Source organism: Petaurus breviceps, unplaced genomic scaffold (assembly GCF_028583685.1).
Source record: "Petaurus breviceps papuanus isolate PSGF00001 unplaced genomic scaffold, PetGlider_PUasm1.0 185, whole genome shotgun sequence".
Lineage (NCBI taxonomy): Eukaryota > Metazoa > Chordata > Mammalia > Diprotodontia > Petauridae > Petaurus > Petaurus breviceps.
In genome coordinates, this window is record NW_027185797.1 from 11,805,996 (window position 1) to 11,830,388 (window position 24,393).

Sequence of the window (24,393 nt, forward strand, 5' to 3'; positions counted from 1 at the left end):
TTCTCATTCCTCTTCCCAATTTTTCCTCCACTTCTCTTACTTGATTTTCAAAATCCTTCTTAAGATCCTCCATGGCCTGTAACCAATTTATATTTTTCTTGGAGACTTTTGATGCAGGAGTTCTGACTTCAATGTCTTCCTCCTGCTCCATGCCTTGATCCTTTTTTGTCTCCAAAAAAGGATTCTATCGTCTGTTTGTTCTTCCTGTGCTTGCTCATATTGGCAGCCAATTACTTAACTTTTGAGCTATTTGCCACTGTAGAACTCTGCTTCCCAAATGGAGAGATCTATGTCCCAAATACCTGGGATTTTTGCAGCTGCTGGAGTTATTATATGGGCACCCTCTATACAGCCCCCACATGCTCTGGCTCACGGGTCACACACCCCAGAACACCACCCAAGACCATGATCCAGAACCAAGGAGGTCAAAGCAAGAGTGCTTATCTTCTGAATGGTCACTTGGTCCCCCTACAATCTGAAGACCAGGAGCTCTAAAAGCAGCCATGCAGCAGCAGCTGTAGCCACCGTGCTTCCTCCACTTCTCACTCTGGGGGTAGCAGCTGGACTGTGCTCCCCCTTTTTGAACAAAGTTCCACATTGACCTTTTGCTTTGTCTTTGGCATTTGTGGATTGAGAAGTCTGGAAACCACTACAGCTGTTGGTGATTTACTCTCACAAAGTCTGCTCCATCCACCGCTGGTTGGACTGCCCTGGGGCTAAAACCGAAGCTCAGTCAAGACTGCCCACAGCTCCCAGCAGCTGCAATGAACCCTTCCTGCTGGCCTGCCAGGCTGCCTTCAGCAAGAGATTTGTTTCTCTCTGTCACTTTGTGCGTTCTGTAGCTCTAAAGTTTGTTTAGAGTCATTTGTTACATGTATTGGAGGAGGTGGAAGCTGGAGCCAAGCGGAAGTCCTGTTTCTACTCTGCCATCTTGGCTCCACCGTGATATGGACATGCTTGAAGGCAAAAAAAGTTACCAGTAGACAGGAAGATATTAAATACAATTGAGAGGGAGGATAATAAAGAGAGCAATCTGCTAGGGAAGATGGGATTGGATGAGTTCATTTGTGCATGTAGAGGTGTTTGCTTTGGCAAGAAGGTGACCCTATCAATTCCTTATATGGAATCACAAAATGCTAAAGCAGCAGAATGCCTGTAATTAAAGTTAGTAACTGCAACAAGCAACCAAATCCCAAATATTTAAAGACAATGTAACTTTACAATCTCAGAAAACCCTGCAAATAGTGATGGCTTACTGTTATTTCGTCCACCAACCAACTCACAGAATCAAGCAACTAAATTCACTATTCATTTGGAGTTAGTACCCTGATGTAATTCAAAATAGAAAAATCTACTAATACTTTATCTGCCACAAATATTTATGAGCATCTTAAATCCAAAGTTTCATTGATTAGTTTGGTCATTTGATCTTTGTCCTTCAAGCCATAAAGTAGGAGTTTTTTCCTTATGGGTAATAGAAGCTTTTCACATAGAAGCAGAAACTCAGAAATGGAAGGGACCTCAGATTTGGAGGCAGGATCATGCAGTGAAAAGAGACCTGGATTTAGATGTAAGGGATCTGGGTTCAAATTCCAGTTCTGCTACCTATTATCTGTGCAACTCAGACAAGGAACTTAACCTCTCTAGGATTCAGTTGCTTCAACTATAAAAGCAGAGAGTTAAAAAAAAAAATAACCTCTGACTTTTCTTTCAGCATAAATCATAGAATTTCAGGGTTGAAAAGAACCTCAACAGCCATCTAATCCAAGCCATACATGAAGAGAAACCTTACTAGACATACCCAACAAATTTCCATCTAGTCATTGATGAAAGATCTCTAGTGACAGAAAACTCAATACTCCCAAGTTTTGCCATTCCATTTTTAGACAGCTTTCTCGGGGAAGGAATTTTTCCTTGTATCAAAGTCTAAATTTCACTGCTTGTACGCATTATTCCTTTTTCTGTCCTACTGGGCCAAGACAAACAAGTCTAAGCAATTTTCCATTTGACAATCTTTCACATACTTGAAGAGTGATATCATGCCTCCCTCCATGTTCCTGTGCAAACCCAGTCAACTCTTCACCAGCCTAAACATCCCTGTATGCTTCATGAATCGTTACAAGGAAGGAACCTGAGGCCCGTCATCATTCTGATCATCTTCCTCTAAGCTCTTATTATTCTATCATTTTTCAGTCATGCCTGACTTCATGGCAGCGTTTGGGGTTTCCTTGGCAAAAATAATGAAATGGTTTGCTATTTCCTTCTCCAGTTCATTTTACAGATGAAGAAACTGAGGCAAACAGGGTTAAACGACTTGCTCAGGATCACATTGCAATTACAATATATCAGATAGATAACTATCTAGTGTCAGATTGGAATTCAGGAAGAAAAGTTCTTTCTGACTTCAGGCCTGGCATTCTATCCACTGTGCCACCTAGCTGCCCTCCCAAATCTAATTAATTGCTCTATCCCCCAGCCCACAGTCTTTCAAACTTTTCTATAAGAATGACATAATATATTTTAATAATCACTTTGCTCAAAAGTCTATATAACCATAGAATTCCCTGATCAACCAGTTTAATAACCACATCTAAAGATCAAATAAGGTCAGTTTGCCATGACCTGTTTTTGACAAAGCCATGAAGGCACTTTGTGATTAATACCCTCTACATTACAATCTTTTTTGAGAAATTCAAGTCAGTTTCACTAATCTATATTTTCCAGATTCTATTCTCTTTCCTATTTCTAAAACTAGAATGTTTGTCTGATTCCAGTCCCATTGTCTGTTCCCCACAAATCCTTCCAATATCACTGACGATGGTTAAGTAATCATATCTGCTTGTACTTTCAGGATGAGTTCATTCATCTTGGTAACCTGAATTCATCAGGGGTAGCAAGATACTTTCCTACTTATCCTTACTTATCTTCATTATCAATCCCTATTAGGGATTCTGCTTACTCTGGTATCATATCAACTCTCTCTGCAACCTTAACTACACCCTTTAACTTTGACTCTTAGGTGCTCTGTCTTCAAACTGAATGGGAGCCAGTTTATGACATCATAAGATTTGGGGTTCAAAGGAACATTATCATAAACCCTAAATTTGCTATTTTAAAAATGACAATACTGAGGTCTAGCAAAGGGGGTGGGGGTGGGAGGGGGAGAGACTTTCCCAAAGTTACTTGGGTAATGAGGGGCAGAGTTGGGACTAAGACCTAGAAGCTTTGATTCCATATCTCCTATTCTTCCCCTCTCATAGTATGTCCCTGTGCACTGCAGAAATTAATGATTATTAGTAAATAATTGTGGTTCTTTCTGACTCCAGGTCTGGCACTCTATCTACTGTGCCACCCAGCTGCCCTCCCAAATCTAATTGCTCCATCCCCCAGCTGACAGTCTTTCAAACTAGTAAACTAATAATTTTAGTAAAAACAGATTCAATATTTTTTCAGAGTACACTTCTAGGAAGTGGGGATATACTAAGATTAAAACTGATGTCTGCTCTCATGATGCTTATAACTTAGTAGGAGAATATGGCATACCTAAATATCAGTACATAAGTCTGTATACACATGTATTGACACAATTAATTTATTAATTAATCAATTAATTAATAAGAATTTATTAAACATTTACCATGTGCCAGTAAATAAGGATACAATTTCAAAAGCAAAATACTCTGTGCTCTCAAGGAGCTTACATTCTCATAGAGAAAAATAGCACATCAAAGCTAGGTAATAGGACATTGGTCTGGGAAAAATCAAAAAGACTGTAAGTAAAACAATAGGGAAATTCATTGATACATCCTTTCTAGAGGAAATGATAGTGTTTATTTGATGGAAAATCTTAGTGAGACTGAAAAGTAGGAAGTAGTGAGACATATGAGCAACAGTAAGGCAGAAAATGACTACAGTGGAGAGAATGATGCATGAACACAAAGGATTCTGGGCTGCAAAATGGAAAGTAACTAATGAATGGATGGAATAATGTGCTATGTTAGTTCTTGGTGGGAAACTCCATTACTAATTAGAATTAGAATCCTGGCTGAGTATTAGCAGTTATAATACGATACTGCCACTTTACAGTAATGTCATACACTTCTCTGAGAACTCAATGAATTTTGCTAGCATGATCTCATTAATCTTTAAAGAGGCCAGATCTTCTAGACAAGTGAAATAGATGTGTTGGGAAATGCATAAGTGATTTCAGGACACTTGGAGATCATTTTGAAAATTATCAGTACAGTTCACTAGGTTCATAAAGATCAATAAATCTCCTAAGCTTTATTGAGAATCAAGGATCAGTGATCTATGGTTTGGTTGCCTTTCAGGGCTATTTATGCATATTGTTTTTCTAAGTTTGTTTGCTTCACTGAATCTTTATACAAATCTTTTCATGTTATTCTGAATTCCTTATGTTACTTATTTCATATGGCATTATATAGCTTGGGCCACAATTTATTCAGTCATTCTCTTATAAATTAGCACCCAACATATTTCCAGGTTTTTGTTGTCACAAAAGTGCTTCAATAAATATGTTGGAATATACAATTTCTTTTTATCTTTTACCTTCTTGGGATACCCGCCCAGAGAGGCATTTCTTTGTAAAAGCATAGGGATGACTATATTTCTGTCATAGTTCCAAATTATTTTCTAGCACCATTGAACCAATTTGAAGGTCCAACAATAATTTGTTATGTGCCTGACTTCCAACAACCTCTCCAACATTGACTATTTCCATCTTTTATTATCTTTGCCATTTTGAAGGCATGTGAGATGAAACCTCAGAGCTTTAATTTTTATTTATCATATCACAAGTATTTGGAACTTTTTTTTCAATTATTGCGTGATGATTTAGAATGCTTCCCCTGTAAACTCTTTTTTTCATATTTTTCCACCAAGTGACTCTTAGGACTTCTTAATAAACCGTGTCAAGACCACAGTTAGATCCCTGACCTTTCTGTTTCTCTACGCTGCGTTTTTATGTACTAAGGAGAGAAAACCTTCCTCTTTAATGTTTAGATTGATTCCAGGGGATAGAAGGTTGATAGTTCAAAGTCTGCATTTTAAGATTTTTTTTATCACTCACCCTTTTTTTCCCCTTTCATGTGTTTTAGGGAAAGGCGATTTAATTGGAGCAAACCTCTCAATTAAGGACCAAGTTATTAAAACGAATGCAGATGTAAAGGCACTCACCTACTGTGATCTCCAATGCATTATCCTCAAAGGACTCTTTGAAGTGTTAGACCTTTACCCAGAATATGCTCACAAATTTGTGGAAGATATTCAGCACGATCTCACATACAACCTTCGTGAAGGTCATGAGAGTGATGTAAGTATTTTAATAAATCTACAATTCTCATTAATGTCGGGGACCTGATAAGAGTGCCTGGTTTCATTTATCAACAGAAAGGCAGATGTGGGGACCCCTCTTCAAATAACCACTAATTACATTGGAGGGAAGGATTTAGTCACTATTTAAGTGATTAAATAATTTGCCAGACAGTGACTGTAGTTTCTCATTTGGCTTCTACAAAAATATTCTTTGCAGTTGATGTCTGTCAATTCCTTTTTCTTTCTTCTCTGTTTTCTGTGATGATATGTAAAAGGACTTGCAGGCTCCCTCTCCCCAAGACATTTCACCAGTGAGATGGGAATGTGTGACTTCTTCCAAATTATAAATACCCATAGCAAATTAAGTTGTTCGTCTCCAACATGTTCATCATCATGCCAGCTTAAAATAAATGGTTCTCAAAATATGTTTGTGTATATTTTAAACAATGGTCCCTAACTAATAGGAATAGATTGATAGATAAAGATGATAAAGGGATTTAACTAATAATAATAATGGCCACCATTTATATGATGCATTAAGCTTTACAGTTCACTTTTACAAATATTATTTCATTTTATCTTCACAATAACCCTGTGAGGCAGGTGCTATTATAGTTGTCACTTTATAGATGAGGGGATAGACAGAGGTTAGGTGGGTTGACTAGGGCCAGTATCTGAGAAAGGATTAGAACTCAGGTCTTCCTCACTCCAAGGCCAGTACTCTACCCAAAGCACCACCTACCTACTTGTCTCCAACTACAGATACAGATGGTATTATGTCATCATAGACTTCTAACTCCTGATTATTCAGAAAATGAGTCAAAGGCAAAACAGAAATGAAAATGTTTGATGTTGACATTGAAGGCATCACAAACACTTAGAAAATTATATGGCTGATGTATGTTTCTGTTTCTACGAGCATTTTAGCTGTCAAAATATGTGTTCCCTTACTTCTTAGGCTGATCACAAATGTGATTTCATTAGATGTGTCAGAGAGACAGATGATTTAATAAAAATGGTTGTTGAAAGGCATACCAGAGCAAACATAATATTGTTTAGCAACCACAAGGTGGATGTGCTGTCAAGTGTAGAAAGAGTGATATGGCCCAGATTGGGTAAAAGCAGCTATGGTTCAGTGACTTTAGGTTGCTATTTGTCCTCCTGAAGCCCAGGACCTCAGTTACTTATGATTCTCTCGGTTTCATTACTTATTAGAGTCCCATTGCAATAGCAACATCAGGAGACTCGTGGGATTTTTCCCAGTGTGTTTTTATTTTTTGGCCTTGTGCTTTGTGCCTCAAATATATTTTCTGGCAGAATATGGCACTACCTAAATGTCTGCCTTACAGGTGAGGAGTTGGACCAGTGGTAATTAAAGCAGATTGTCCCCATTCTGAGGTTCATGGTCTGGAATATCTATACTGTTCCATCTACCAGTTCCAGACTTCTCTCCATGTGTTAGGTTAATGACTTGTTGTTTTGCTCATATTTTCAGTAAAATATGTAGGCTTCAATTTTCACAGTCACAGATGCATTTTGTGGCCTCTTCTGTCAAAATGTATTGATGATTTTTCTAAAGAATTTCAATGGGTCATCAAATCAGCAGATGACACAGTGTTAGAAGGAGAAGCTAACATTTGAATGATAGAGTAAGGATCCCAAAAAATCTCAATATGCTAAATTGATATGATGAAGTTTAATAGGGAAGAATATAAAATCCTAAATTTTGGTCAAATGTGAAATACATGATAAAACAACAAATCTAGGTGAAAAAAAACTGTGGATTTTCATTGGTTACACTCTCGAACAAGTAAACATGATGCTATGGAAGCCAAAATAAGCTACTGCAGTCATAGTTTCCATCAAAAGAAGTGCAGATCAAATAGAGGGATGTCATAATCCCTCTATTTTTTGGACAAACTACATCTAGCATGTCATGATTTGGTTCTGGGAGGCACATTTTAGGAAGGACATTGATAAGGTAGGAGGGAACATATGAAGGAGGCAAACCAGAATGATTAAGGTGGTCAGAGATCATATTAATGAGTACTAGTTACTGAAAATGAGGGCAATAGTAATAATTACTATAATTAGATAGTATTTGCTTTACTTTAATGTGTGCAAAGCAGTTTACATATTTTATCTCAATCAATTTTGCCAACAACTATGTGACTTAGGTGCTATTATTGTTCCCATATTCCAGATGACGAAACTGATGTTAAAAGAATGACTTGTGCGAAGATCACACAGCTATGAAGTATTTTGGACAGGATTCAAACTCTGGTTTTCCTCATCTGTAAAATGGGGATAACAATAGAGCTATGAGGAAACTGAAAGGTCATTTAGTCCAACCCCCTTATTTTGCAGATGAAGAAAATTAGTCCCAGAGTAAAGTCATCCATCCATGGTCAATCAGCTAGAAAGCAGCAAGTTGTGATTTGAATCCAGGTTTTTGATTCCAACCCAATCTTCATTCTATTAATGTAATCCAAATATTATATAATGTATTTGCCATATAATAAAAAATTTCTATAGAACTGTCTATACTGAGGATGGAATTTGACCCACAGAATATGTCCATGGAATAGTGAATTTCTTTGAAATGGAATTTTTAGCATTTTACCAGATATCTTATTGTAGTTTTACTACCAATTCTTCTGTTTTTTAACCTTGATTAGAAAAGCCAAGAAGTTAGCAAAACTTTTGGACAAACTTTTGGGATGGAAACCCACCCATTAAATGATGCAATAAAGACTTTGCTCAAAGACAAGTTGACTTACAAGTGACTTGTATGTGATAAAAGAATTATATCTTCTAGAACAGTGATAAATTATACATCTTTACCCTGGCAGTATCAACACTGCAGCTAATCTAATTCTCATAGGAAAATTAATTATAACGTACAAAATATTTATGTAGGTCAGTGAGAAAGTCAGCTGCCACTGCTTTGGCCTCATGCTAATTGTGCATTTTCTGCACTGTGTGGGTTTATAATATTTATCCATATTTAGTCTTTCTGGGTGGCCTCAATCATGGAATGGATTAACTTATGTATTTCTGTCTGGGAAGATTAGAACAAATTTTCTTCACCAACTTCTTCCATTAAACTTGATCAAATTGATTTTAGTGCCAACTCGTTTGTTTTTCCGTTGGTCGACAAAATTGAATTTGCCTGAAAATGAAATTTTGGATTTATGATGAATTATTAAAATGACTACACAGAACCCAAAAATCTATTTGTAACATACCAGGCTAAAAATACTAATATATATTTTGCCTCGGTGCATCAAGAAGGCTATAGAGTACAGCTGAAAGAGTGCTGGGATCAAAGGAGCTATGTCCAAATCCCACCACTGATGCTTGCCATGTACATGACCTTGTCCTTTAGTTTTCCTCAGTCTCAGTTTTCCTTATCTGCAAAATGAGGGCAATAATAACAACTTCCTCCCAGAAATGTTGTAAGGACAAAATTCCTGGTCATTCTTTTCCACTATTATCTTGCCATCAAGCATGCACCCTTCTCCTGCTCCCCTCTTTTCCAGATCTGGAACAATAATCAAATTGATACTATCAATGTTCCTGAAATTATTCTCATGGTTCCACTCAAAATTCTTTTAACTTTCTAAATCTTCCTGGTCACCACTCCCCTATATGTACCCATCTCTTCTTATTAGAATGTAAGCTCCTTTAGGGCAGGGACTTTGTTTTGCTTGGGTATCTATCTCTTCATCACTTAGGACAATGCCTGGCATATAGCAAATGCTTTTTTTTAATCCATTTATTCATTTTGAATACTCAAAGATAGTCTTGCCTGTTCTAGGCTGGGCTCATCACCATCGCCACAATAGTAGATGATATTGAACTAGCACTTTAGGGTTTACAAAGTACTTTACATATGTCATTTCCTTTAAGCTAGTGGAGACCTCCAGATCGCTGAGCTCCATATAGATGACGTATCACCATACTTATGTTCCTATCCTCCATTTCTGGCAGATTCATTTTGTATGTGTAGGAATACTCATAACACTTGTTATTTTGCCAGCATGCCTCTGAGTTTTCACCAGCCAAAACATTTAGCATGCACAGGACATACTGGGAAAGGGCATGAAGGCATCCCAGTGAAATATGTAGGGCTACATGTGTTCATTCTTCATTTCTTCTCTTGCCAAAGGTCAACAAGCATTTGTGAAATACTGACAATGTGCCAGATACTTCACTAAGCTCTGGAGATAAAGGCAAAAAATAGTCCCTTGGGGAGTTCACATTCTAATAAAGAAAATACTTCAATATTTGTATACAAATGTGTGTATACATGTATATATTCTCCATGTATCTCCCCACTAATATGTGTGTGCATGTATGTCCTTCTCATGACCCAACAAGAATCCCTATAGAGCTTAGAAATTTCATCCTTAGTTCTTTTTAGGGACCTTGCTACCTTTCTAGTCTCCTTACTATTTACTCCCCTCCATGTACTCTATAAGCTAATGCCACCAGATTTCTTGCTCTCACATGAAAATGACGCTCTGTCTCATGACTTGGTGCATTTTCACTGGATGTCCTCCATAACTGGAATGGTCTCTCTCCTGACCTCCACCTCTTGGTTTCTCTGACTTCTTTTGATATTAAGCTAAAATCCCATCTTCTGCAGAATATCTTTCCCATCCCCCCCCCCAGCCCCACTCACACTTCTAATGCTTTCCTTATGAGATTATCACCCATTTACACTCCATATATCTTGCGATACATGGGGTGTTCAAGGGCTAGCACTTATGGCATGAAGGCTTGCTGAGCTGTTTTCAGGTCTGCTCATCCACTTTTGGTGTCCACACCTTAGCCAACTCTTACCTGTGGCTCCAAGAAGCTGTAGCACATGCAGCAGTCATACTCCAGTAAAACTGTCTCAGCAGATAAGCTAAACCAGGTTGAGGGTGATCTATGAGCTTCAAACCCATCAGTGAGTTAGGAGGGTGTCTACTCCAGGCATGTTAAGACTTCTCCCAGGGGAATAAGTAGATGAGAACAATTTGTTCTAACAGTCATGAAGGCAACTAAAGCAGACACTGCGAGATTTAGAGCATGGAAACACCAGGGCCATCCACGGCATTTTGGGCCAGAGCCAGTCATCCTAACTTTTACCTTGTTATTGGACTTTGATGATTCTGGAAGAAGGAGTGAGCCTGATGACTTTACACAACCTTGCTTCACTTAAATCTAATTCACATGCAAGACATGGCATCACCCTATGATATCACTGGTCCTCTTCAAAAAAAGAATGAATCACAGCAACTATACTGTATATATCTTGCATAGACATGATTATTTGCATTTTATCTCCACTGTTAGACTGTGAGCTCCTTGAGGGATGGGATTGTGAGTCTTTGCCTTTCTTTGTATACCCATTGCTTGGCACAGTACTTGGCACATAGCAATGCTTAATAAATGCTTGCTGATTGACCAACAGTGCATGTTTGGCAAATGGAAGAAGATCCCGATCAGTTTATGACTAATAATAATGATAATAATAATGATGGCATTTCTGTAACACTTTGATGTTTGTAAAGTGCTTTGTAAATATCATCTTATTTAATCCCCACAACAACCCTGGGAGATAGGTGCTTTTGTTATTCCTGTTTTGCAGATAAGGAAACTGAGGGACACAGAAGTTAGGTAATTTACCCAGAGACACAGTAAATTTCTGGGGCCAAATTTGAATTCATGCCTTCTTCACTTCAAGTCCAGCCATCTAGCCACTGCATGATCAGCTACTACCATGTTGGATGTTATTTAAATGACGTGGTACTAGAACAGCTCTTCTCCTATGACCTAAAGCAAAGGTATAGACCCATAAAAGAGGAACATTCTGACTTGTCATTTTTTATATAGATACAAAGTGCCATTATTCATATCATCCTGCCCTTTCCCAATGCCACCACACTGACTTGGGTCTTCTTCAACAGAGATGAAACTTCTTAGCCTGACCTTCAAAGTCATTCACTTTCTTGGCCCACACCACCTTTCCATATTTTTCTAAATTTACAGAATCATAGCTCTAGAGCTTGAAGGGACCTTAGAGGTCAATGAATTCAATTTCATTTTACATTTTAATGCACTCACTTAGGCACAGAGAAAATAAGTGTTTGGTTCAAGTTCTAATAAGTGTTAAGTAGCAAAGCAAGGGATTTGAAGCCAAGGCTCTGACTTCAAATCTAGGTTTTTCTATTGCATCACACTATTTTGTCCTCCTCTATATTACTCCCTCCATATTTTCCCACTTCTGTACCTTTACTACTGATTTTCCTTATGCCAATGAGGTGCTCTCCCCACCCATTGAATTCCTAACCATCCATTCAAACTCAATTCAACAGTAATTGTCTCCGTGGAAATTCCCGTCTTTCTATTACAGTCATCATCCCCACTTATAATGATTTTCTTCCACCCCCACACCTCACATAACATTTTATTTGCTGCACTCTAATGCCCTTATCATATAAGACTGTGTACCATAATTATTTTTTGCTTGTAACATCCCCTCCTATAATATAAATTCCAAGAGGAAATGAACCCTCTTTTTTACCTTAAATTTTGTTTCTCTCCCATGCATTCTATACACAGTAGACATTTAGCATGTATAGAGTGATTCCAAAAGTCTAGTAGAGATTTAATTTTTAATTGCTTTAATTTAATATTAAGTTTTAATTGTTTAAAACAGCACTAAAACTTTGGGAACACCCTGTATTTAATTAAATTGATTATTATTGTTTTTATGAAGCCATGTCTCCAAACTGGATGCCAAAACTTAAATTCTATTTTTTTTTCTGAAAACAAGTAAAAGTAGTGGTGCTTAAAAAATGTAGAATGTGGAATAAAGAAAAGAAGTTGCCTTTCAAGATTCAATCAAGTATTGATTAAGCACCTACTGTATGCCAAGTGCTATAGATACAGGTACAAAGAACAAAGCAATACCTCATAGTGTTGGATGTGTTGCGGTGGGGGCTCTGCCCACCCAAAAACTATTGAGGTTTCATGTGTTGCAGTGGAACTGTCTCAAAGAATTCAGAGTTGGATCACCTCTAATCCAAGTACAGGCATTTATTTATTAAGTTCCTAGAGGAACCAGCAACTTCCAAGAGAGCCAGATGGATTTTATAGGATAAAGCTGCAATTACATAACAGAAATTTTCATAGAATGTAGGAATATGATTAATATTAGAAAGACAGGAGGAGTTTGTTAAGGGATTAAGTAATGGAGGCGGGTTTGGTGGTTAAAAATTCTGGACGTGCTGCCCTTCAATTGGCTAGCTGTTGTGATCCTGTCTAGTCAAAGTGGATAGTTAGGTATTGTGGTCCTGTCTTGGAATAAATGAAAAATGTAATTGTGGTTGAGGACAAGAACACACCTGTTTCTGTGGAAATGGGTCTGGGGGCTGGGATCTCATCATATGGACACACCTGCTGTTCTGTAAAAATTAAGAGTTCATGCACACACCTGTTGTTCTAATGAGATGTGAGGCATATTATGAAGAAATTAGGACATTGGCTGGAGGGAAGGGGGGCTAGGTAGGTACAGTGGGTCTGCTGGTCATTGGGGCCTATAATGAATTTAGGATATTGGGGCTAGGGGCAACTTTATTAGGATTCCATCAGATGGATGTGGCCAGGTGAAAAGCAGACTAGACTGATTTGTGTAGGTCATTCACCCCAATGATCTGCATTTCAATTTTCTCATTTGTAAGACATATTACCATAATTCTTTGACATTGTGTATCATGAGACTAATTTTTCTTTGAGTTTTCGCCTTATAGCCTATAAAATTGTTCTTACATTAAGTTCCATCTCAGAAAGGGGGGAGGGATTGCTGCTTATGCCTAAGGAGTGATGACACCACTCCAAATGCTTTCATGAATTCCCTAAGGATGGGAATTCTAGTTATGAAATAGTACATTTTAGAACTTTGAAGGATCAAGATGCCTCTCTAATATGTCACCTTGTTATGGCCTTTTTTGAGACATAAAGAAGCTCTCTCTGCTGATGGCCTATTTAATTAGTGTAGACTTTGTTGTTATTGTTCATTTCAGTCATTCATTCATGTGCAAGTTTACATCACTCCATGGACTTCTTGGCAAAGGTCCTAGAGTAGTTTGCCATTTCCTTCTCCAATGGGCCCCCATTTTACAGATGATGAACTGAGTCAAATAAGAGTTAAGTGACTTGCCCAGAGTCACACAGCAAGTGTCTGAGGTCAGATTTGAACTTGGGTCTTCCTGCCTTCAGACCTGAAGTTGTGTCCATTGTAACACTTAGCTGCCCTTTGTAGCTTCAGCCTTCCCTTAATATTTTCAATCATACATGGATCTGAGATTTCTTCTGTGAGTACTCTCTTCAGTGAAATAGACCATGACCCCCTATATTGGAGTGTCTGAAAAACTCGCCACCCTGCCTCTGACCTAGTGATGAGCTTCTCAGAAGTTTTTGAGGCTGATTTTTAGAAAACAGATATAAAGCCCATCACCAAGTCTTTACTAGAAGAGTTTTCTAGCCTGTCTATATGCATCACTATAGAGGTCCCACTCTCATCGTCTTTGAGAAGTGAAAGTCACCTCCACATCTTGCTCAATGAGGCATTGGAGGGGGACTTCAGAGGAGGACTGTCCTCCAAGGAGAATTCTGACCTTCCCTGGGGAAGAGTCTTCACCCACTGGCTTCCATGGAACCAAGTCACAATCCACGTATGGTTCCTTCTCTTTGATATAGACTCTCAACAGAATGGAGGCTAATGTGAATGGAGGGATCAGGCAGCCACGGCATCTTCCCATTACTGATATATAAACAAAGTATATAAAAGGTCACATCTTTGACAAGTATATCTAGAAACAGAAATGGCCATGCACCAATGGAGAAGGGGAAGTCCAAGTGCTGAGATGTCCTCAAAATTAAAAGACACCGAGTAAGGCTTCTGGTTTATTGGGTAGTCCTCTAGGGAAGGGTCCTAAAATATGAACTATGATCTCCCAAGGTGTAAAGGCAAGAGTCTACTGTGGTCTGATCCATCAGAGGAAGTACCTGCCTGGTCATATCACACATCCATCCAAGTAGATGCATTCTCTTTTAAAGTGGATTTTTTTATTTTACCTTGCCTAGATAAGATCATAGGCTGATAGAATTGGAAGATACCTAAAGATCGTCCAGTCTAAGCTTCTCATTTTTGTAGATAAGAAACTGAGCTCCAGTGAGATTCAGTTATTTGCCCAAGATCACATCGGTAGAAAGTATCAGAGGCATAATTGATTGCAGGTCCCTGATTCCAGAATCAGGGTTCTTCTTGCTGTTCTGTGCCACAAATATTTCAGATCTGTTTTGTGAGAATACCTGCTATTCTTTGTACTTCTGAGCTTATCTCTTAGGGCATCTGAGGAAGAGATTTATTGTGGTTTTTAGTATTGTTGCCGTTGTTGTGGTTTAAAATGAATGAATCTCACTTTTCATTGCTCACTGCTCTCCAGACAAACCCCCTGCCACCATGCATAACACAGCCAATCTAAGTCATTCCTGGTATGTCCCCTCCTCTCAGTGACAGATAATGCAGGCCATCGAGCAAGGATGCACCCTGACCACAGGTGCAAGGAATCACCAGGAAATTCAACTCCTTCTTGCTCGAGCAGTCAGAGGATTGGGAGGTGAGCCTGGGCTTGTGGAGTGTCAGAAGCCAAAGGATTCTCTCAAATTTTTCATGTTTTTCCTTCTAGACCTTATAAGGTCTTATCTGGAGGGGGAAAGGAGAAAGGATGATCTTACATATAAAAATCCAAAACAGCTCATCTCTGTTTTAGAAATGTTACACAAAAAAGAGACAATATAAGGTCTCTTGCAGATCCTGTCCCAGCACATGAAGTACACAGCCTGATGTCTTTACATAGGATCATAGATTTAAATCTGGAAGGAACCTAGTCCACCTGCTTTTTATAGATGAGGTAACTGAGACCCAGAAAGCTCGAGAGGTTCACACAACTACTAAGTGTCTGAGAATATGAACCTAGCCCTGCCTATACCCAAACTCACTGCTTGGTCTACTGAATCATCTATTCACTTGGGTAGAAATTTCCTAAATCAGTATCCCTAGGCTAAGAAGTTTTTACTACAACTTTTCTTGCTTTATGTAAGACAAGCCCTGTGTATATAGGGTCTGTGAACACCACGTTAAGAATAACTGTCTTGAGGTAGCTGGAATGGTGGATTGGGTGCTGAACTGGGAGTCAGGAAAAGATGCTTTCATTTTATTAGCTGTGTGACCCTGGCAAATCACATAAGCTCCCTAAGCCCTCAGTTTCTTCATCTATAAAAATGAAAGGTTTAGATTAGGTGACCTTTACAATCTCTTCCAGGTCTAAATTTTGATACTTTTTCTTTGCTTAGAAGAAATGTACCTGATTACATCTGATGGATTCTGTGGTGTGAGATTGTTTTTGCATTCAAAGTGACTTGCTAACAATTTAGCTTTGGATACAAATGTACATAAAAATAAATGTTTTTATTTATTAAAAAGTTCATTAGTAGCAACATCAAATACCACTGAGCTTGATTAATACAGAAATTACTTTGAATGCATTGCATAATTCTTTACCTGTGTGCATGTAATTTTTCATCATTAGACTGGAAACTCCTTAAGGGCAAAGACTTTCATTTTTGCCTTCGTTATTTCTTGTGCCTCCATGGCTCCTAGAACACAATAAGTGCTTAATAAATGCATTCTGATTGATTGATTAGCATCTATTTAGGTTTTAATTAATTTCAGGGCATAAATAATTGAATCAATTTTTAGTCACTCCCTCAGTTTCCCTATCAGGTATCTTGGCTTATTCAGCCACATACACTTCTGCCTTTCAACTTAGTATTCAGTCATCATCTATACTTATTCTTTCTCCTGCTTTGCTTTATGTCATAAAGGTCTTTACATATTTTTTTATTTCCTCATGCCTGTAACCTTTAATGGCATTAGAGTACTCCATTATGTTAACATATTATGATTGACTTAACCATTCCTCTGTTGTTTAACATTTGATTTTCACCCCTTGTTTTTTATCATTATAGTTAAAGCTGCTATGAAGATTTTTTTTAAAGATAGCTTTTTTTAATAACACTCTCAGGACACCTTTTCAAAAAAAAGAAATCAATGGGTGAATTGATTTGAAATTTGTTCCCATTACTCCTGTATTCAGGCTAAAATAAAATTAGACTCTTACAAAGTGATTTCTTAAAATTGTATCACAGAGTATTTAGTCATTTAAAACCCTCCTCTGCCATCTCACATAATCCTATTTCCAATAGGAGCCTGCATGGAGGTGAGCACATTAGCACATTGATTATCTCAGCACCTAACAGAGATCACTACCTCCCAAAAAACTATGTATTTCAGGATTCACATATCACTTCTTGCCATCAGCTTTCACTTGCATCCAGAACTGGCAGATAGTTTTGTTTGTCAATCATGCATTTTTAAATACTCTTCCTTTAACACCAAAAAAAAAAGTGTTCTGTCGAAGAGCTTGCTGTGAAGTACTTTTCATATCCTACAGTCTTTTAACTGTTTGCAACCTAGATTTTTTTTTTAAGCAGCAGAAAATCTCCCCCAAATGATGCTTCTCAGAGACTTCCAAGGGGAATTTTGAGAGCCACAGGGGCAGAGCTGGCTTTTTGCAAAAGAAATTATCTCTCAGTATGATCAGAATGTAATATTGACGACACTACTTGAAAGTTCTTTTGAATTCTTATGCCTAGTGCAATTTCAGTTTTTTTCAATTAAAGTTTATGTCAAAGTACCATTATACTTTCTAAAATTGGATTATATTGGAGATTGCTGGCATAGGATATCATTCTTATAGCATGTGACTTCCTTCTAATGACCCCATACACACGTCTACCCAGGTTGTTCTCAGATACTGAATATTCTCCGCCCATCTCCCATTATCCTCTGGGCCTCTGACCAAGAATCCCTCCCATCATCTTCATTCCCCCTTCTTGTCCCTAGCCATGGATAGGTGAGAAACGTGATCAAGCTTGAAATAGAAAAAAGACGTGCAAGATATTACACACATTCTCTCCTCAACAGCAAAGGGAAACACAATTTATTTCATGGAGTTTCCACAAAGGAAACAGGAAGGGAGGCTTATTTCAAAGGACCACGAAGGTGTGAGAGAGGAGGAAACAGGCATTGGGGGATGAAAATGACTTCAAATAAACACCCAGAATTGTTGCTTATTGCAGATCGTCCATAATAGAATATAGAATGTGCCACCCTTGTGTACCCCATAATTTCTGCTTATGAGAAAACAAGACTAATCCTTCTGACAGAATGCCTAAAACTGGCTACCTTTAGTTTGCTTCCAAAAGAAAATTCTCAGAAGGTGGTAGCAAGGCTGTTTACGTTAGCATGAAACGTTTTGAATCCGGTAGAGAGTGCCCGACTGAGTTAAGCTGCCTAGCAGAGGGTAGTGTTTGGACTCCACTGGATACTCTCCCAGGCAGCCATATGTCAATCACCTGGCAGGCTGCAGGGCCTGTAAATGAGGTCGCAAGCAGCTCAGCAGCATCTGGGCCTTTTCAGTTTGTGTTTACAGGCTAAACAGCCAGCAGGCAGGGTTTTTTTTTTCCCCTGAGGGGGTGGAGTTTTGGAGGGAGTGGATTGGTACATTAGTAGAGAGAAAGGTGGCCTGCTATTAAATCAACAAAAAATCCCCAAAAGGCCTTCCCTTTCATTCCTCCTTGGCTTCTTGTGTCCTGGAAGGCATAGCAGATGTTCCACATAAAAGGAAAAGTTTCAGCTCTGCAAATATATGTTTTAGGTGTGGGAATATCCAGACAGTTCCCAAGTTATGAATACCTGCGTGATAAACAGCCTTTATACAATAATGAGAACGACTATTTACCATAGGAAGCACCCCTTGGTGCTCTGAGGTTTACAAAGCATTTTCTTATGACAACCCCGTGAGGGAGGTAATGGAAATAGTATTCCCATTTTAGAGACTAATTGAAATGACTTTCCTGTGGTCACACAGCTAGTATCACAGGGGGAATTGTTTCTAACACCAAGTTACACACAGAAAATGCTATATTGACCAGAGACTTTTTCCCCAAGACAGCTATCAGAACTCCCGGTCCCAATTCTCCTGCTACCCTAGTATATTAAGCCCAGGGTCTGCAATCACCTGCCTGCCAGGGTTATGATCACTCAGGACTCCCTTCTTCTTCTTCCCTCCCCCTCCCTGCAGTTCATAGACACTAAACAAAAAATCTTGACCGCCATGGTCTGGGCTACTTCTTTGGAAGGGGATTTTTTTTTTTGCCCCCAACCTGGCTGTCCAAATTAGAGTTTGGGTTGATTTTTTTAAATCAATGTTATAAATGAAGAATAGGTTCTACAGTATTATGTACACTATAGTTCAGCATCATTAGAGGTTAAATGGGTGGTGATGGGAGTTTCTGTTTGGGGTTGACTATGCTGAGACATTTACAAGCTTTGCTAACTGTTTCTATGGAAAAAAATACATTCCAATATTCTAACCACTATACAAGCATGGCCCTGGGAAAAGAGCTTTGAACCTGGAGAAAGTCAATTTTCAAGTCATAATTCTGATCACTACTGGCTTTGGGACTTTTGGATAAGACTTGGGCAGATATTAGTGGGGATACATAGGGTGGGGATCTGACAATCAAGTTTCTGCATTTGTGGGGGAGAGAAGGCAAGAAGCAGAATATAGACCAAATGTGTGCCCCAAAGTTCAATAAGGAAGAAAGGGGGAGGGTCCTGAATTAGGGAGAACTGATCAAAAGCTCTGGTGAAGGTTTTATGGAAGGTAGTCCCAGATGCACCCTACTTCCCCACTTGAAATGCTCTCAGGTTACAGAAAGACATGTGTGTGGCAGTTAATCCTGTCCAATGACTAACTATAGGATGCTTTGAATAATTGGGGCCCTCTCTTCCCATGCCAAAGTCCAGTCAAACTAAAACCTAATTTACAAAATTAAAATGATGGACATTGACTCTTTTTCTCCCTGTGTCCTTTTCAAGCTAGAAAATTGAATATTTGTGTTTTTTAGATGGTTCTAAGGTGGCAACATATCTCATTCTGGGTTTGCTGCCTCCTGCATCTACTGTCCAAAAATTAAAAAGAATGACTAGCCGTTGAGGTTGTGTCTAGATTTGAACACACCCCCTTCCTACTCCAAGCTCAGTGCATGATTCACTATTCTATGGTGTAGAACTATTACGACTCTTCCCCAGCAGCCCTTCTACTCAGGTCCTTTGGCATTCACCGCTTCAGACGAGTTTGCTTTGGCATTCATGAGGGATGTGGGCCAGGGCCACATTCTGGACTGAGTATGGCAATCAAACAAGCTGGTTTTCCCACAGATGGTCTAATTTATTAAACAGGTTCACAATCTATCTCTGAATCATTTCCCTTGATTTTTGTGGCCTTGGAAATCTGAAAGAGAAGCCCTTGATGCAAGAATGGTTAACTGGGGTAGGGGGTGGGGGGTGGGAATCCCAGCACTGCTCACAGCAATGATGATTGTTCCCCTCAAGTTCAGACAAATGCATTTGTGTAGCATCTTAAATGGAATAGACCTTAAGTCCCAGAAGGGGAGGCAGAGAGGATAATCGTTTCCTTTCTTCCTTGGCACTCTTCCCTTTCTCTGTCCCTCCATGGATTTCCTATAGCCTGGTTAGTAGAGTTTTGTTTGTTTGACCACTGATCTTTTGATCAATTGCAATGGCACCTACATATTGCTTGTTTCACTCTGAAGGAACCATGGGGGTGGTTTGCAGGGCAGTGGGATCACCTATCGTCTATCACCTATCACTGGATTCTTCCTCCAAAAAACGGTAGTTCAGTCAAAGGACTGAGTTTAGATTCAGCTCTACTCTTGTTACACCAGGAGATAATGGTTAAGTCACTCATCCTATCATCACTTCCCCATTTAGAAAATAAAGGAATTAAACTAAATCATTTGTAGGGTTTTTTTCCAGCACTAAAACTGTATGGGTGAGGTGGGGAGGAGAAAGGTAGACCCTGGGAACTTCTAGCATGAAAATTCCCTCTACTGTAATAGATTGGCACCTCTGTAACTTAGAGGCCTAATTGCCTAGAGCACAAGATGTTTAAGTGACTTGCCCACAATCACACAGCTATTACGTGTGTCAGAGGGAGGATATGAACCCAAGTCTGACATAGGGTCATAGATTTAGAGAGGGCAGGGCCTTTCTGGGTCGGCTCCTCTAGTCCCTTTCTGACTTCAAAGCTGGTTCTTTATCTTCTCCATTACACTGACTCTCCTATGATCAAGCAGACAGGTAATGAGCATTTATTATACACCTACTATATGCCAAGCACTATGATCTATATCTCCTATGATCCTATGGAGCCCAAATGTATTTTGACAATTTCTTTACTTTTTTTCTTATTTCTTACATTACTTTTTTTTCTTATTCCAACAGGGGATCAGATTTAGTGCTAGAAAAGGACATAGGATCCTAGATCTACAACTAGAAAAAAATCCCATGTGCTATCTAAGTCAATCTCCTCACCTAACGTATAAGGAAACTGAGGACTGGAGAATAGTGAAGGATTTGCCCAAAGTCACACAGAAAATCATCAGATTTTGAGGCAGAAATTTGAACCCAGATCATCTGACCTAGAGCAACTGCTTTTTCTACTGTCCTATGCTGGCTCCCTCAGAGGCCTTCTGTCCCAGCCAGCTCACTAAGATAAAGAGACAAGCTGGGTCAGGTGGAGAGCATTGCCCAAAGTCACAAAGGGCAGTAATGGGCAGAACTGAGATTTGAACTCTGGTCTCAGACTCAGTTCAGCACTCTTGATCTTCTACCTGGCTCACTAGATAGGAGAGTATCCCAAAGGGGGTTCTTTGGGAAAATAGATAGAAATGTCATTGAGCAGAAATAGAAGTATGCCAACATATTTTCTGACTTCCTTCAAGCCCCAGCTAGAATCTCACCTTCTACAGGAAGCCTTTCCCAATCCCCCTTCATTCTAGAGCCTTTCTTCTGTTGATTACTCCTACTTTATTGTTTATTTGTCCATAGTTGTTTATATGTTGTCTCCAACACTTGAATGTAAGCTTCTTGAGGGTAGGGACCATCTTTTGCATCTGTTTGTATTCTCAGTGCCTGGCACATAGTAGGTGCTTTATAAATCCTTATTGACTGACTAACTTAATGGTAACTTTAATGTCATGTAAACCTCTAAATAAGTTATTGTGATTCATTCTGAAGGCTGACTGGACCATATAGCTCCTAAATAAAAATAAAAGATGGCCAACCTTTGCTTGATTCATTAATTCAGGAAAAATAACCCAACTCCTTGAACTAGAAACCCAACTCTTTTCCCCACTGTATTTACACTTCATTTGGGTTATGCTATGCTGATCATAGCTGTTTATATCTTCAAGTAATCTTAGAGTTCTAGTCAAACTCCCTCATTTTATAGATGGGGAAACTGAGTCCCAAAAAGATGCATTGTCTAATGCATATATGTAGTATGTCACAGAGCTACCACTTGAATCTGTATCTTCTGATTCCTAATCCAGGTTTCTTTCCACAACCCCCTAAGGCCTCCCTGAGTGTTCCCCATCATATAAATGGCCAAGTCTAATGCGACTAAATCATAATTAGTGCCAAACACATACAGTACTCAGTTAGTAGTTGGTGGATTTAAAGTTTTCCAAATGGTGAACATCATCAGAATTAAATGAAAATTAAAACTGAATTATAAAATCCCAGGCTGGAACATCTTGAATCTCAATTTGCCTGGGCAGTTTCCCCCCAAAGAGCACAGACTGCACAGACGATGCCATCTGGTAGAGGCCGTCTGCTAACCCAGGAGAGCAGGCTGTACCCACCAGGAACTTGTCCCATTGAACCCCAGAATGCCCATAAGATGACAGCCATCTCTTTACTTTCCCTTCCAACCTATGATCATAAGACATCAGGGGAGAGACAAGAAGTAATTCATGAATGTAAAGAGAGACTAGGAAAGGAAAATCCATTTAAATTGTGAATCGAAAATATGTTGCTTAGTATGGCTAAACACCAAAATCATGATATCAGGGAAGCAGTGTTTCTGTCAATGAGTTTGGAATTAAGGGATTTAGTTCTCATGTCATTGAGAAACTCTCTGATTAAGGAAAATTGAAAGGGGAACATCTGTGAGACACTAAGCTTATAGGTGACTTGTAATTCCTCATTAAGAGGTCTTTTTTTTCTCCCCATAAGATCCCAGATAGCAGGACATATGGTCCACAACCTATATCACTGCATTTTGCCTGTATTCATTAATAGTTCCCAGATCCTCTTAGTGCTAAGTGTACTAATATTATGGTTTATTTATTTCTAACTTTTCTTTGAGACTGTTATTCCCTAACTTATGCTCCCCCTCAGATTCCCATTCTTTGTCACCCCAAAGAGCTATAAATATTTTTGTGTTTGTTTTGCTTAGAATTAATCCTTCCCTTAATCTGTCATCCCTCAAATTCCCTTCCCCCTACCTTTTCCTTTTTTCCCTTCTATTTCCCTATTGAGTGAAACCTATTTCTGTTCCCAGCTGTGTGTGTATGTGTATTCTTTCTTCTTTTGATCAGCTCAAACGAGTGATGTTCAAGTGTCAGCTGCTCCCCACCAAAAATCCCCTCCTTCTTTGAATAGCTGTCAATTTTTGCACCTTTGTTATAATTTTCCCTAACTTTCCTTTCCCTCCTCCCAAACCCCACAAGGTATTCCTCTTTTCTTCTTTCTAGTTTCTTTTTTCTTGAGGTCATCAAGCTATAACTGAATCACTACCAGTCCTTGTTGAATTGGATTCCCTTCTAGAAGTCCAATGATGAAAATAATGTTCTAAAGATATACACGTATCATCTCCCCATATTTTAATGTCAAAAAAAATCCTTGTTTTATCCTATGTTGTTCTTTATTCATGTTTACTGTTTTATGTTTCTCTTCACTCCTGTTTTTGAAATTCAAAGTTTCTACCCAGCTCTCTACCCAGTCTCTACCCAGACTCTACCCAGTCTTTTCATCAGGAATTTTTGGAAATCCTCCATTTCATTGATGATCCATTCTTCCCTGAAAGTTCTACTCAGTTTCATGGATACATTATTATTGGCCATAAGCCTTTGCCTTTTGGAATATTGCATTCCAAGTTCTTCAGCCCTTTATAGTGCTACTGCTAAATCATGTGGAATCCTGACTGTGGCTCTTTGGCATTTGAATTCTTTCTTCCTGGTTGCTTGCAGTATTCTTTCTTTGATTTATAAACTCTGAATTTGGGCTATGATGTTCCTGGGAATTTTCATTCTGGAGCTTTCTTTGTTTCTCAGGAGGTAGCTGGTGGATTCTTTCTACTTCCACTTGGCACTCTGGTTCTAAGAAATCTGAGCACTTTTCTTTTAAAACTTCTTGAAATAGAATGCCTAGGCTATTTCATTACTCATGGTGCTCAGATAGTCCAATGTTTCTAAATGTGTTCTCATTTTCTAGACCAGTTGCTTTTTCTATGAGATATTTTCTTCTTTTTTCACCTTTTGACTATTTTAATATTGCTTGTTGTTTCATGAAATCATTGCCTTCTATTTGATCCATTCAAATTTTCTGAGAGTTTGTTGCTTGGAAGGTTTTAAAACTCTTGTACCAAGATGTTAATTCCATTTGCAGTTCTTTCTTCTATAACTCATTTCTTTTCCATTTTTTTTCATTTCCCATTTATAAAAGCACTTTTAAATCTTTTTTCAACGTTTACTTCATCTCTTCCAGGACTTCTAGCTGAGTTCACACCTAAGCTATGTTTTCCTATGAGATTTTGCTTATATATGTTTTGGTCATTCTCTACTCCTGGGTTCATGTCTTGGGCACCTCTGCTACCATAGTAGCTCTTTTTGGCAGGGTTCTTTTTTTATTGGCCGTTCTTCCAGCCTACTTCCCACCTTCAGACATGAAGTTAGGGATGGATTAGATAGCACTTCTTGAGGGAAAATCTCTAACCCTCTCTGCAG

General features: G+C 38.7%; 1 protein-coding gene across 1 annotated transcript in view; it reads left to right on the top strand.

The window, feature by feature from the left end:
* The window catches only part of KCNH8 (potassium voltage-gated channel subfamily H member 8), a 400,864-nt gene that overhangs the window by 324,271 nt on the left and 52,200 nt on the right, over positions 1 to 24,393 (top strand). Inside the window, exon 11 of the mRNA XM_069088459.1 lies at positions 5,118 to 5,332. Within this exon, the coding sequence (XP_068944560.1) occupies positions 5,118 to 5,332 (215 nt within the window). The remainder of the gene's footprint in view (positions 1 to 5,117; positions 5,333 to 24,393) is intronic.